The 12,392-nt window shown below is 36.5% G+C and overlaps 2 protein-coding genes across 2 annotated transcripts; both read right to left on the bottom strand.

The window, feature by feature from the left end:
- Positions 1-363: 363 nt before the first annotated feature.
- Positions 364-717, bottom strand: RB195_012404 (uncharacterized protein; the record flags this gene model as incomplete). Its single annotated transcript, XM_064194236.1, has 1 exon — positions 364-717. One exon carries the CDS (start codon positions 715-717, stop codon positions 364-366), a length of 354 nt encoding a protein of 117 aa, XP_064051819.1.
- Positions 718-1,067: 350 nt separating this feature from the next.
- RB195_012403 (uncharacterized protein) lies at positions 1,068-7,755 on the bottom strand (the record flags this gene model as incomplete). Its single annotated transcript, XM_064194235.1, has 3 exons — positions 1,068-1,130; positions 5,695-5,839; positions 7,655-7,755. The coding sequence occupies 3 exons, from the start codon at positions 7,753-7,755 to the stop codon at positions 1,068-1,070; spliced, it is 309 nt and encodes a 102-aa protein (XP_064051818.1).
- Between the last annotated feature and the right edge of the window lie 4,637 nt (positions 7,756-12,392).

Below are 12,392 nucleotides of genomic sequence, written 5' to 3'. Positions count from 1 at the left end.
CATTAAATAAAAATTATGCTGCGTATCAACGCAAAAACGGCTATCACAAAAAAAGAAGTTTATGTTCTTGCAAAAAGTGGATGAATGAGTGAATGAATGAATGAATGAATGAATGAGCGAGTGAAGGAATGGGGAAGTGGTAAAACGAAAATTTTGCTGGGAACTTATTGAAATAAACAAATTTACGGCGAAGGCACGACATTATGTTCCATTTCTTATTAAATGTGGGTGGATGCAATCAAGTTGCGCCAGAAAAAAATCGATTTTGCAAATGCTATCCGCTACTAATTGCAACACAATGCTATTCGGAAGGATCTCAAACGGAAAAGAACCAGGCGAGAAAAAAAAAGCGTCGGCTGATCATCATCGAAATAAATAAATTCGGGGCGGCCCAGGTCGAGGGTGGACAAAGGCCTCGGGGGCGAGTAACAGAAGGACGTGGGCGTGGCACTCGTCCTTCTTCTCCTCCTTCCTTCTCGCGTCCTCGTTGTCCTCGTCGTTGAGGAAGAGGTCTTCTCCTCTCCACTCTCTCTCTCCCTCCATCCCTCCATCGGCCGCGGGAGGCTGCATATGGGACTGGACGGACGGCCGGCCGGCCGGACGGGCTGGCTTTGAATGATGATGCGAATAGAATGGCTCAAGTGCTTCAATATAATACGAGAACTCGGATAAGACGCAGCACATGAAGATCAATAAATGTGCACCATATGAGGGCATTGGCACACATGTATGTGTGTGTGTGTGTACGTACTTACGTACGTATGTACTCTAACAAAACTGCATGATAAGCCGAGCCGAGCCGAGTCGAGAAAATTCCGGAAACAAATTCCGAACAACACTGCAACCTGGCTGGCCAGTAGATGACGCCGCTTCACCTAATATAGAAGAGGGACAGGAAAAACTCTTCCGATGAGGTTAAGACGTCATCGATGTGTGCTAGATTAGCAAAACACTTTCTTTTTGGGACCTTTGTTTTTGTTGAAAAAGTGACTAAATCCAAGAAAAAATAAATAAATCCTTGATTAATCCCATAAAAATATTCTCATATACATAGGGAAGAGAGCGAATCAAATCAGCTGCTGTTGCGAATCGAATCCATGGCATACAAGCACAGAAAATACACTTTTCTCCTGAAAAAAAAAATTAATTTTTTTTCGAATTTTTCTTTTTTTTTGAAATTTTTCTAAAAACAGAAGATATAGCGCAAAAATAGACGATTACATGTTTTTTCATAATGAATTTCACAAGAAATATTGCCAAAAAAAATCCATGAATAGGCAGTAAAAGTAAAAATGCGGAAAAAGTGACCCTATACTGCGAACGAAATCCATGGATGATTTCCTAGAAAATTCACCGATTTTATGGAATTTTACAACGTTCCTTAAACGTTGCAAGTATGTAGTTTCGCAAATCTATACTACATATTAGCGGTTTTTTTTTCTCAAAACTCAATATAATAATGTCGTTGTCGATTCTCTGTATGTGTATGTATTTGTCTGGAAGCGGGTGTGTATGTATGCCCAGGAGACAACTGACGACTTCACTACAACACGTACACGCGACAAAAAAAGAGGATATTATATCAGCGACAGTGCAAAATATGTAGCTAATTCTAGCGTAGAGAGCATCCGTGAATTATAGCAGGGGAGGAGAAAAATAGGCGAAAAAATTTTCTTGCGAATTATTTCTGCTCGACCCACGTATATTATAGTTTCTTTTGAATGATTCACTACTAATACGATGTGAATAAAAAGATTTTGGAAAATAAAAAAAAAACAAATTAGTAAAAAAAAAGTAATAAATAAGCAGAGAAGTTATAACTCTTTCTCGACGACGATCCGGAAATTTGAAAAAAAAACCAACTCTTCCCCATTTAAATTAAATTAAAATGCGCAGTTTTAAGAGTTTCAAGAACTTAATTTTTTAAGTTTTCTAGTTCCAGCGATATTTGTTAGTTCACTTTCTGAATCCGTATCCGATTCAGCTAAGCGTTTCCAATAATTTATCAGAACAAACCAGCTTCTTTCATAAACGGTGGAAAAAAATCACCTCTTCCCAAAAAAAAGAACGAATTTGAATTCCACTCCTATTTAAAATAAACTGCTCAATTTCTAGAATTTCTAAGATTTCTACTTTAGAGTTTTCCAGTTCCAGCTATATTTGTCTGTTGACTTTCTGAGCCCGTATTTGATGCAGGTAAGCGTTTCCAATAATTTACTGGAACAAACAAGTAAATACCTTCCATGAACGGGGAAAAAATCCCCCCCCCCTCAAAAAAAAAACAAAAATAAAAGTAAAGTAAACGGATGTGATTTTTGTTGATTTAGATTCATTGGAAGAACAACTTTCGCTACTGTAGAATCCGTCTAAAAGTTTCCCTAACGAAAAATGTTCGGAGCCCTTTTGCGCAGCAGTTGTAGTAGTAGTAGTAGAATGGACGAGCAAAAGCGTAAGGAGAAAAAATCGAGGAAGGAGACTGATGGGTTCGCGTCGTGAGGAAAAGATTGATTACCAGTTCAACGCGAGCAATTCATATTCGAGGACGAAGTAGAAAAGAAGAGAGATCGGCGAGGAGACGTGGCGGTGGTGGTGGAGGGGAGAGGACGTTAGAGAAAACATATTTCGGATAAACATAGCGAATTAAAATGATCTGAAGTGGATACGATTGGACGGCCACATAGCAGAAGATATTGAGGGGGGAGAGGTAGGGGGAGGAAGCGGAGGGAGGTGGTCAGATAGAATGCTATCTTCAAGGTGTACTTAATTCTATGCCTCATTTATTTTTTGAAAAATAATTAATAATTATATAATAATAATTATATATACACTTTTTATAATTAATAAACAATATGTAAACAATAGTAACTAAAATGTATAATAAATAAGTATTTTAATAAATAATATTCAGTATTTTTACATTTTTAATTTACTTTTGATTTTTAATCAATTTTTTAAATTTTTAATTTTTTTTAATTTTTAATATTTTTATATGTTTCAGGGTTTTTAAGTAAATAAATATTAATATTAGAAAATAATAATAATAAAGCAAATTATTAATATCACAAATTCCAATAATAATCAATATTGAAAAAATTAATAATTTAATAAATGAATAATGTTAGTTAATAAGTTTTAAAAAAAAAAAATTTTGCAGGAACGGAAGAGAACTTTATTCGTGTACACTATGCGCTTTTTCCAAGGAATCACTTCCTAGTTTTTATACGAAAAAAAGATAATTCTCCTAAGGATTACTGGAATTCAACTGAATTACAAAACTTAAAATGATTATCGTATCGTCGCTGATTTTCTTCAAATTAATTACTAACCACTAATTTTCTTTCCTCGGTCTTTCCTTTTTCGTCCATTAATTGGACGATGCAAGGGCCTAAACCTCTCTTTCAAGCAGTTAATCCATTCATTAATTAGCTTTTTTCCCTCTTTTATCGTAATTATTCGTTTCTCTTCATTCATTCATTCATTCATTCATACATTCCATTCATTCACTCATTTATTTACTCAGTCATATTTTTCTCTCTTTTCTCTTTTTTCTTCATACATTCTTTCTGCTATCATTCATTCATTCATTCATTCATTCATACATTCATTCATTCATTCATTCACTCATTCATTCACTCATTCATTCACTCATTCATTCATTCATTCATTCATTTAGTCTCCTAACTTCTCATTTATTATTAATCACTTATTAAATCATTAAACTATCAAATCTTCGTTTCTAAATCATTAAAATCATTATGATTTTTACATGCCGAATTTAATTTAGTGTAAATACACTAAACCGCGTTTGATTACAGTAATCAGTGATTCAACGACCCTTCAGTAATTAATGGAATTGTTGTTTATTCTTTCTGGCTCACTTTCTCTCACCTAGTCATTTATTAATTCTCTCAACGACCGCCATTTCTACGCGGCCGTTTACGCATTCATTTACTCATTCATACACAGACGAGACCTCGAAACCTCGAAAACCTCGTTATTTTTTAATTCGCTGGCTCATTCACTGGAAATTTCCGTTATTATATTTAATATATAAAGGATAAAGGATAAAGTTTCTGGCGTTAATCAGTCCGCTTGGGATGCGCCTCCACGTTCACTTCAATTCAGAATCGTTTGAGGTTCACGAACGTGTATCTGGCCTATACTTGCTATGATGACTTGCGGTGGCTAGCCGACGTCTAAAGTCAGTGTTTTTATCCTCCCAGACAAGTCTGGTACCAATTTATCGACCCCGGAGGGATGAAGGGCTCGGTGAGCACTAGGGCGGATTCGAACCTCCGATCGATCGTGCAGGAAGCGGAACCTCCAACCGTTACACCACACCCGCCCCATTTAATATATACTATATTATATATATTTTGCAATATTTCAATTACTTCTTATATCATACAGTAGTCAGTTAATGCATTTTTCATTCGCTCATCACTTGATAATTTATAAAAGAAGAAAAAAGAGAAAAAAAGGAGCTCTTTCATATCTTAAGAAGTATCCATGCAAAATTAGTTGTTCGACTTTTTTGAAACATCTTCTTTTCAGAAAAAATATGAAAACTTTTCCACAGCATGGAAAAATCCATGAAATAGCTGATTCCAAAAAATAAGGCCTCTCGCCAGAGTAAGAAACGTGTCCAGGTCCCAGGATATGATGGATCAGAAGTTAAAATATAAGCGATGATAAACCCGTGATGCAAATAACTGGTTAGTTGCCCACAATCAAACGACGACAATCACGACACGACAATCTTCGGCCTGACCCACATACACCTGTAGGTTGCCCTGAATCAGGGGGGAAATCGGGTTATAATGTGTGTGTGGATGTATGAAGAGGCTCCGGAGGTGATTTCTGAGGTCAATCCACTCCTATAGTTCATCGGCTTTTTTCCCCCTCCAACGACATATAGAATGAATAGAGGGCGAGGGAACTGTATGCGGGTAAGGTTAATAGTCTATGGCCTGGCCTCAATGAATGACCTCATTCAGGCCTCCTCCACTTTCTTTGAAACACACAAAACGCACATAAGTAAGGATTAAATAGAGAAACACTAGTTTCTGATTACTGTAGATCCTTAAAATTTAGAGATTTTGATGAAGACTGGAGTTCCGAGCTGTCTCCATAGCGCGGAATGAAACCATCGGGGATCTGTAGCGGTTGAGGAGCCGATGTTCTGCGGTAGTACCGTTACCATTGGGTGGTGCGATACGTCCCTTTCCACGATAGTCAATTGCTTTTCACTCTGAAGTTCACCTGATCCCTAATTCGAAATGATTGAAGGATCTATCGATTCGATCGACGGGTGAAGATCAATGATCACTTCGATGACGTCACCGATGGAAACATTTTTCTTCGCGGATTTCAAGAGTCAAATTGTCTAAAAATGTGGGAAAATTTCTGGGACAACCTATCAATTATCAAAACAACGACGACCATGCACATATGTGGTCGGTTATCGAATTCAGGTCAAGGACAGCGAACTACCTCTGGAAATGACTCAGGGAATATTATTCCGTTGCTGGGGGTAAAATTTCCCGACATCCATGATTTTACGCTTCCAAAAGATCTGGTGGCTGATCCTAAAGTGGAGAAGGAAAAGCGCTGCACTACTGCATCTATAATACAGTAGATAGAATTGAAAATTTTCAAGAAGATCAGAAAAAAAAATCGCTATATTTAACCTACAAGCGAGTGAGTCGAAACCTGTGTGCCACCAAATGAGATGATCGATGTGAGGAGGAAACGAACGAATGTAACTATCGTATCGGATGAGGCGACGTAAGTAGGACGAACGAGTATCCATTTCGGCAGAAAAAGCTCCATAATCCATCTGAAACGAAATTGTTCTAGGTCATTTAGTGAAGATGAAGGAAACATAAAGTGGGTCAAGTGACAAGAAATCGAAAAACGTCATCATTAAAGTCATATTTATGGAAAAAAAAATAGGACCGGATGACTGAATACCTTAGAATATCCATCAAAATTATGTCAATGCAAAAAAAAACAACGATCATCCCAATCACGTAAGAACATCGGATTTTTCTTTGAAATAGAAAATTCTATCAATTTCCAGGAGATTTAGGTAGAGATTTGCAAAACCTGTATGAATTCCTTGAAAGAAAAGAGAAATAAAGAAAAATAATCTGATCAAGAATTTAAGTAATTTTCCATGAGCATTCCGAGAGGACCTCTTAGTGATCGTTAAAAATTCACGGAAATCCTGAAAATCACGGAAATTCCCCCCACACGGTCACCCCCCACCGATCAAGATCAATATCACACAGGCACCACCGGTTCATGAAATGAGGATCATTATGATCAGGTCAGAAAATTATTTGATTTTCTAGTAATTCCGTGAAAATCTCGGATATTACATAAAAATCAAAATCTCGGATGAACATAATAATTTTAAATCTAATAATTAATAATTTGATAATAATTTTAACAATTTCAAGAGAAAAAGTTGAAATAGAGCTGATTATTTCTGCCTTAATTTCTGCTGATTTTCTGCTCTGATTATTTCTCTACTATATTCTAAACTTGTTAGGTATTGAAAATATTGGAAAAATAAAAATAAATAAAAATAAATAATATGAAATAAATAAAAGGTATTGAAAACCAGATGTGCCCTCAGAAAACATTCAGAAGGAGCTCGAAACCGAATTTTTCTGGAAGATGCTCCTTGCTAGACGCTTTGCAAAAATCTACTATTGAGTCTCATCAGATATATTTTTACGTAAAATTATTTCTTTAAAAATAACAACAATAAATAAATGATAAGAAATCTTAGCAAAAGAAATAATTTCACTGTATTCCGAAGAAAATTCCGAAACTTTAGAAGAGAATAAACAGTAGAAAAAATAGGAAAGATTTTCACAGTTGTAGAAGAAAATAGAAGGTGGAAAAGAAAAAGGGAAACATCGAAATCGTAGGAGAAAATCGAGAGAAAAGAAAATTTTGTTCAGGTTTCTGAAACTTTATGAAAAAGAAAAAAAGTTATTTGAAGCTAATAAAAGTGATCAGATAGGAGAGCACAGTGGAAAAGAAGAGCAAAAAAATCCATTCATGTAGAATAAGGATGAAAGACGAAAAAAAAAGAGGAAGACTTTAGAGGAGAACTGATCTAATTGATTGATTACATGAAGAAACGATGCGCGAACATCCCGGATTTCCGGGATTTTCTCGGAGCTATTTTTACACGCACACAATTTGGCCTAGTAGTACGTAAGCACTTACGTTTATCAAGGGGATCCCATTGGCATTAGTGGCTAATTAGTAGAATATACGATTAGATTAGAAGCTTACAACCCTAAGACCTTAAAAATAATTCTTGCGATTGAGAAAAAGTGTAAACAAGCCTCTATCGATGTAGATTAGGGGGCTATAAATGTGGATTTAGAGAAAAGGAGTGAAATATCGTAGATCACACTAGAAAATTCCAGAAATTTCTGCAATAGAAGGGCGTCGCTATGCGTGTAATGAATGATTAAGGAGATCAAGCGATCACCATGTGAATGGATTTTGATCTAGAAGTATCCAGAAATCCACGGGGAATCACTGGGAAAAATCTTTGAAATAGGAGTTTCCTTAAATGGAGTGGACTTCCAGTGAAATCCTAGAGAACAGGATCTGGCTGAAATCTTACCTGGTCACCATTTTTAAGGAGTACATCCTATCGGGAATCGAGCGATCATCATTCTCGACTCCGTGTATTCCGTGCTCCTCCTCCTCCCGATCGATACGCATTTTTATCGTTACCTACTTGCACACGCTCCTTTCAAAGGAAAAAGTTTGCAAACCGAAAGACCGGTCAGCAGCTGCAGATTTGTTTTTGAGAGGTGGTGGTGGTGGTGGAGGGGTTTAGAGGTCGTGGTGTGGAGATGGTGGTAGACGACGACCTTGATGTGTTAGTCATAAAATGAAACACACGTCGAAATTGTCCGGCCGGCTGCACAGCGCTTAACGAACCGTAAAAACCGAGATTCCTTTCTCGATTCAAACGGAAAAATATGAATGTTCAAACAAAATAATCTACGGACAAGTGAAAAGAGTTCCCCCGGACCCGGATAGAATATTTTTAACCTCACTGTCATTCAAAGAAATGAACAGAAATACCGTGATCCATGGGTGATGGTTCTCTTCTCTCAAAAATCCTATATCTCACAAAATATGACAGATTTTAATTCTTTAAAAAGATTTTCAGAGAAATTTTTGAAAACATTCTCCTACAGCTATAATTGTTTTCACTTTGCAGTCTTTCTTTAATTCAATTTTTGCAAGTTTTGGCACTCTAACAGGTACAATTAATTATAATTTTATAGGATAATTATTAAACAATTCTCCAAATATGTGCATAGTGTTCCGTGACCAAACAGGTATTGACGTTATTAAGGAAATATCTAGAACTTTCCAGAACTTTTGTGAATTTAGCCAGTACTAGATGTAGGTTATGGATTTGGATCTTGGATAAGGATCGGTTCCAATCATTAGTTGGTGCTTTCATATTTGAAGAGGAGAAACCTCAATGGGACCCAAAACTCAATTATACTGCGACTATACAGACAACTGTATCGATGTAGGTCCCGTTCAAAGCTGGATAAAATGTTGATCCACTCTTTGAGTAGAAAATAATAGCACATATGGTTCATCGGGGAAAAATTGAACGATTTTAATTCTACTCCGATGAATTTGCCCTGGCATTTAGTGCTGCAGCGCCTTGAGATGGTCCCAACACGATCTCACAGCTCACAGATCTCGGTCGGCTCCGCCGCTCAATCGCAACCGCAACTGCAACGATGCTTATGTCGTTTTGATCCAACTCCACTATCCAGAAGGCATTGGAAAGCAAAAATGAAAGCGAAACACCGCAAATCCTCAAACCTTCTTGGATTCCTTCTTGGAGAAAAGTTCTTGTATTGAAACTTTGTCTGATAGCAATGTGATAGCGAAATACCGCAAATCCTCGGGTAATCGAAAAGTCTTGGATTGAAAATTTGTCTGGTATAGCCATAGTTGTCTCATCTATCTTAGCTGATATCCGAGACACATTGGCTCTGTGGATCTGTGGCGAACCACATCTCAGAATCCAGCACGTACCAGGCGAGGATCTGCCATTTAACTTCAGAATTAGTTGTAGTTTAAGTTGGATTAGTGTGTAGTTAAAGGGTTTTAAAGTAGGAAAAAAACTTTTAAAATAGTAGTAAAAAAAATAAAAAAAAGAATCGCATAAAACATGAGTTTTAAAGAATGAATAGAGCAGAATGGAAAAAAAGAGGAAAAGGAATTACGCTGAGCCTATAATTTAACTAATACATATACAATACTTCGAATACAACAGCTTATGAAAAAATTTTAAATAAAGAAAATAAAACATAAATAAAAATAATAAATATAATAAATAAATTTTAGATAAAATAAATAAAAAATATTTAAAATAAATTTAAAAAAAACTGATTTTTCAGTGTTATGTGGAGTAGTAAACCAGAATTAAAAACGATAAATTATTTTGGCCAAAGTTTCACGTCGTAGTCTTCTTCACACCCTGAGAACCCGAGAGAATATGTAACGTATCCTCCCTACAACCTCATGACAACGCAGGTTCAACTATTCAGGAAGAGAGTGGACTAGGAAGCGCAGCACCGTCCAGTAGGACTATTCCGGTAGTCGAACGTAGGGCACCATCTGAATCTAACTACGTGGGTCAAAACTAGCCAGGATAGTCAGGAAGACGTAATCTTCTTCCCCCATTCATTTGCGGAAGTCCTGGGCGCTGCTCAAAACGCTTTCAACGTCCCGTGGGCTACGATTTCGGCCGCCTATGACGAGACGGAAATTGTTGCGCAGAAAGGTAGAGGGTCGTAACAAACTTGTGCTCCAAGTGGATCCGGCCCCCTCGTCTTTGCCATAAAAATGTAAATTTCCTGATATGCTGCATTTAAAATGCTTTTTTAAAATGCAGAACATCAGGAAAATGAGGGTGTCGGGCTCTCTGTGTGACCAAATAGCCTTTGGGTTGTAGACTTAGAGTATGAGCGCTAAAATCCCTCTAATCGCCCTGAAAAACAGCGTGGAAAAGTGCCAAAGTTCCTACGATGCTGCGTTAGAACGCGCCACCGTTGTACGCGTCACGGTTCCCTCACCAGTCTATTCATTGACTTGAGGAGGCTCCTGAGGAGACCTCAGGGACCTCATTGATTTCGAAAGGTTCGCTCATGGACGAGGCACATGTACATGCAAAGATGGCGCGTTCTAACGTATCTCGTAGGAATAAAGGCGGTTCCCACGCCGTTTTTCAACAGGATTAAGTGGAATTGAGCGTGGCCACGTTCAAATTCTTAATCTAAGACTGAAATTCTATATTTTCCCACAATTGACTCGAAGGTGATTAATCTCAGGATATGCTGCTTTTAGCTCAAATATAAGTTGGACGCCCAGCTTATTTAGCATATTGCTACTCATATGCCCGACGAGTGAAGAGGTAAACCACATCCTGGTCATGTAATCTCCACTCCTACCAAGTGAATGTGATGCGCAATCAGGCGTTAAGCATTTCTGATCGAAGATTCGATTTTGGCCGCGGTGTTTTTGTGGGTGCGTGAGCGGTATCCTCGCTCGATCCTCCAGACTCCTCTACCGCTCACCTACTCGAGTCCTCTCTTCATTTTCTGGAGATTTAAAGGAGTTTCTAGAAACCCTTGGGAAAATAGTGCATTGTACACTTGTCGAGGGAGTGACATCTGAGCTACAATAACAAGTAGAGGAACATTCCGGTCCATACTTAGTAGACAACAAAAAAGTAACAATAAACAAACAATTTCGCTTAATTTCTAGATCTTCTTTAAATTAAATGATTTGATGCATCAAGTTTCCGCATGGAGCAGATTTATTTAAATTAAAAATCTATTTGTGTTTATTTTAATTTAATTTATTTGAAGCAAACTTAGAAAGTATTTGCTTAATTGTTTGATAAATGCAAATTTTTCATCTATAATTATTTCCACGAACAGTTTCGTACAGATATTTGACATTTTGATGTCGTAAACCCTAAAATAAAATAAAATAAAATAAAATAAAATAAAAATACCGCTAAAACCAAGAACTCTCTTGAAATTTTCTCTTGCATGCATGGTTCATTTAAAGCACATAGAAATTTTAATCAGGTACAAATATAAAAAGTAATTTTTTCTTTTCTAAAACATTCCTGATCCCTCTACAGCTCTAATCGTAGTCTGGAAATAAAATCAACTTACCATCGGATAAGTGTAAATATCGCATGCTTCAAAACGACAGCAAAGGGAATCCCGAAGCGAATTCCCGCTGCACGTACGTTCACGTACGATTTCCGTACGGTAAACGAACAGTACCCTCCACGAACACACACTCCACACAGCTCATCAACACCGTACGAACGAACATCCATGCGAACTGACGACGACGCAGCCACAACCAGCGGTAACCGAGGAACAGTGTGCGTTCAGCAGAGGCGCAGGGCCGCATAGTCGTATTTTCGCTCGTAGCATTCATCGTTTTCCCGCAAATTTCGTTCAAATTTAAATTTTCATTATTGGAGTTTCCTGGATGATATTTTGAATGCAACAAAAACAGGAAAAATATCATAAAATACTTCTGGGATCCTTCAAGGGACGAGGTTTCCATAAAAGATTGATTTTATGACCGAAATAGCTGACGTTAAGGAAAAGTAAGGGCATGAAATATTTAATTCTTTGGGAGTAATGTGGATTTGTTTGGCCGGATTGTCTTATCTTTTTTATTTTTACACGTTCGTTTTATTTATTTTTCCACATTTTAAAATTTCTCATATTTTATATCTTATCTTTATCGCATTTTCTTCATATCTTTGTCTTCTTACGCGATAAATTGATGCAAATTTTTTCTTTATTTGGGAAATTTAGATCTAAAATTTAAACACTGTACTTTTAACTTTTATCTGTGACCGCTACAAGACATATTAAAATAAAGTGTTTATAAATATATGAATATAATAAATAAATATATATATATATATGAAGAACAAATATAATAAAAATAAAAAATATAATATATAATATAAATATAAAAATACATGAATAAACATATGAAAATATATGAAGTAGGCATGGGTTGAAGTTTTGAAAGGAAGTGCTATGAAATGATCCACGTAGATCAAAATCAATAATTCCGATATTATGTCTATCGAAAGGTTCATCTATTAAGGCTTCTAAGCCTTTTTTTTAGAATAAATTCACCTTTATACAAGCTTAGCTAATAAAAACTTTTGAAAAGAATTTCAGAATGGAAGTAGAGTTGTGAATATTGTTTTCTTCCTGAAATTTCCCGGAACGCTGATTTTAAATGATGGGAAAGATTGTACAGAAAGCATGATT

The sequence above is a fragment of the Necator americanus genome, chromosome III, assembly GCF_031761385.1.
Source record: "Necator americanus strain Aroian chromosome III, whole genome shotgun sequence".
Taxonomy (NCBI): domain Eukaryota; kingdom Metazoa; phylum Nematoda; class Chromadorea; order Rhabditida; family Ancylostomatidae; genus Necator; species Necator americanus.
The sequence above is the reverse complement of the archived record's forward strand: the minus strand, read 5'-3'. Positions and strand labels throughout refer to the sequence as shown.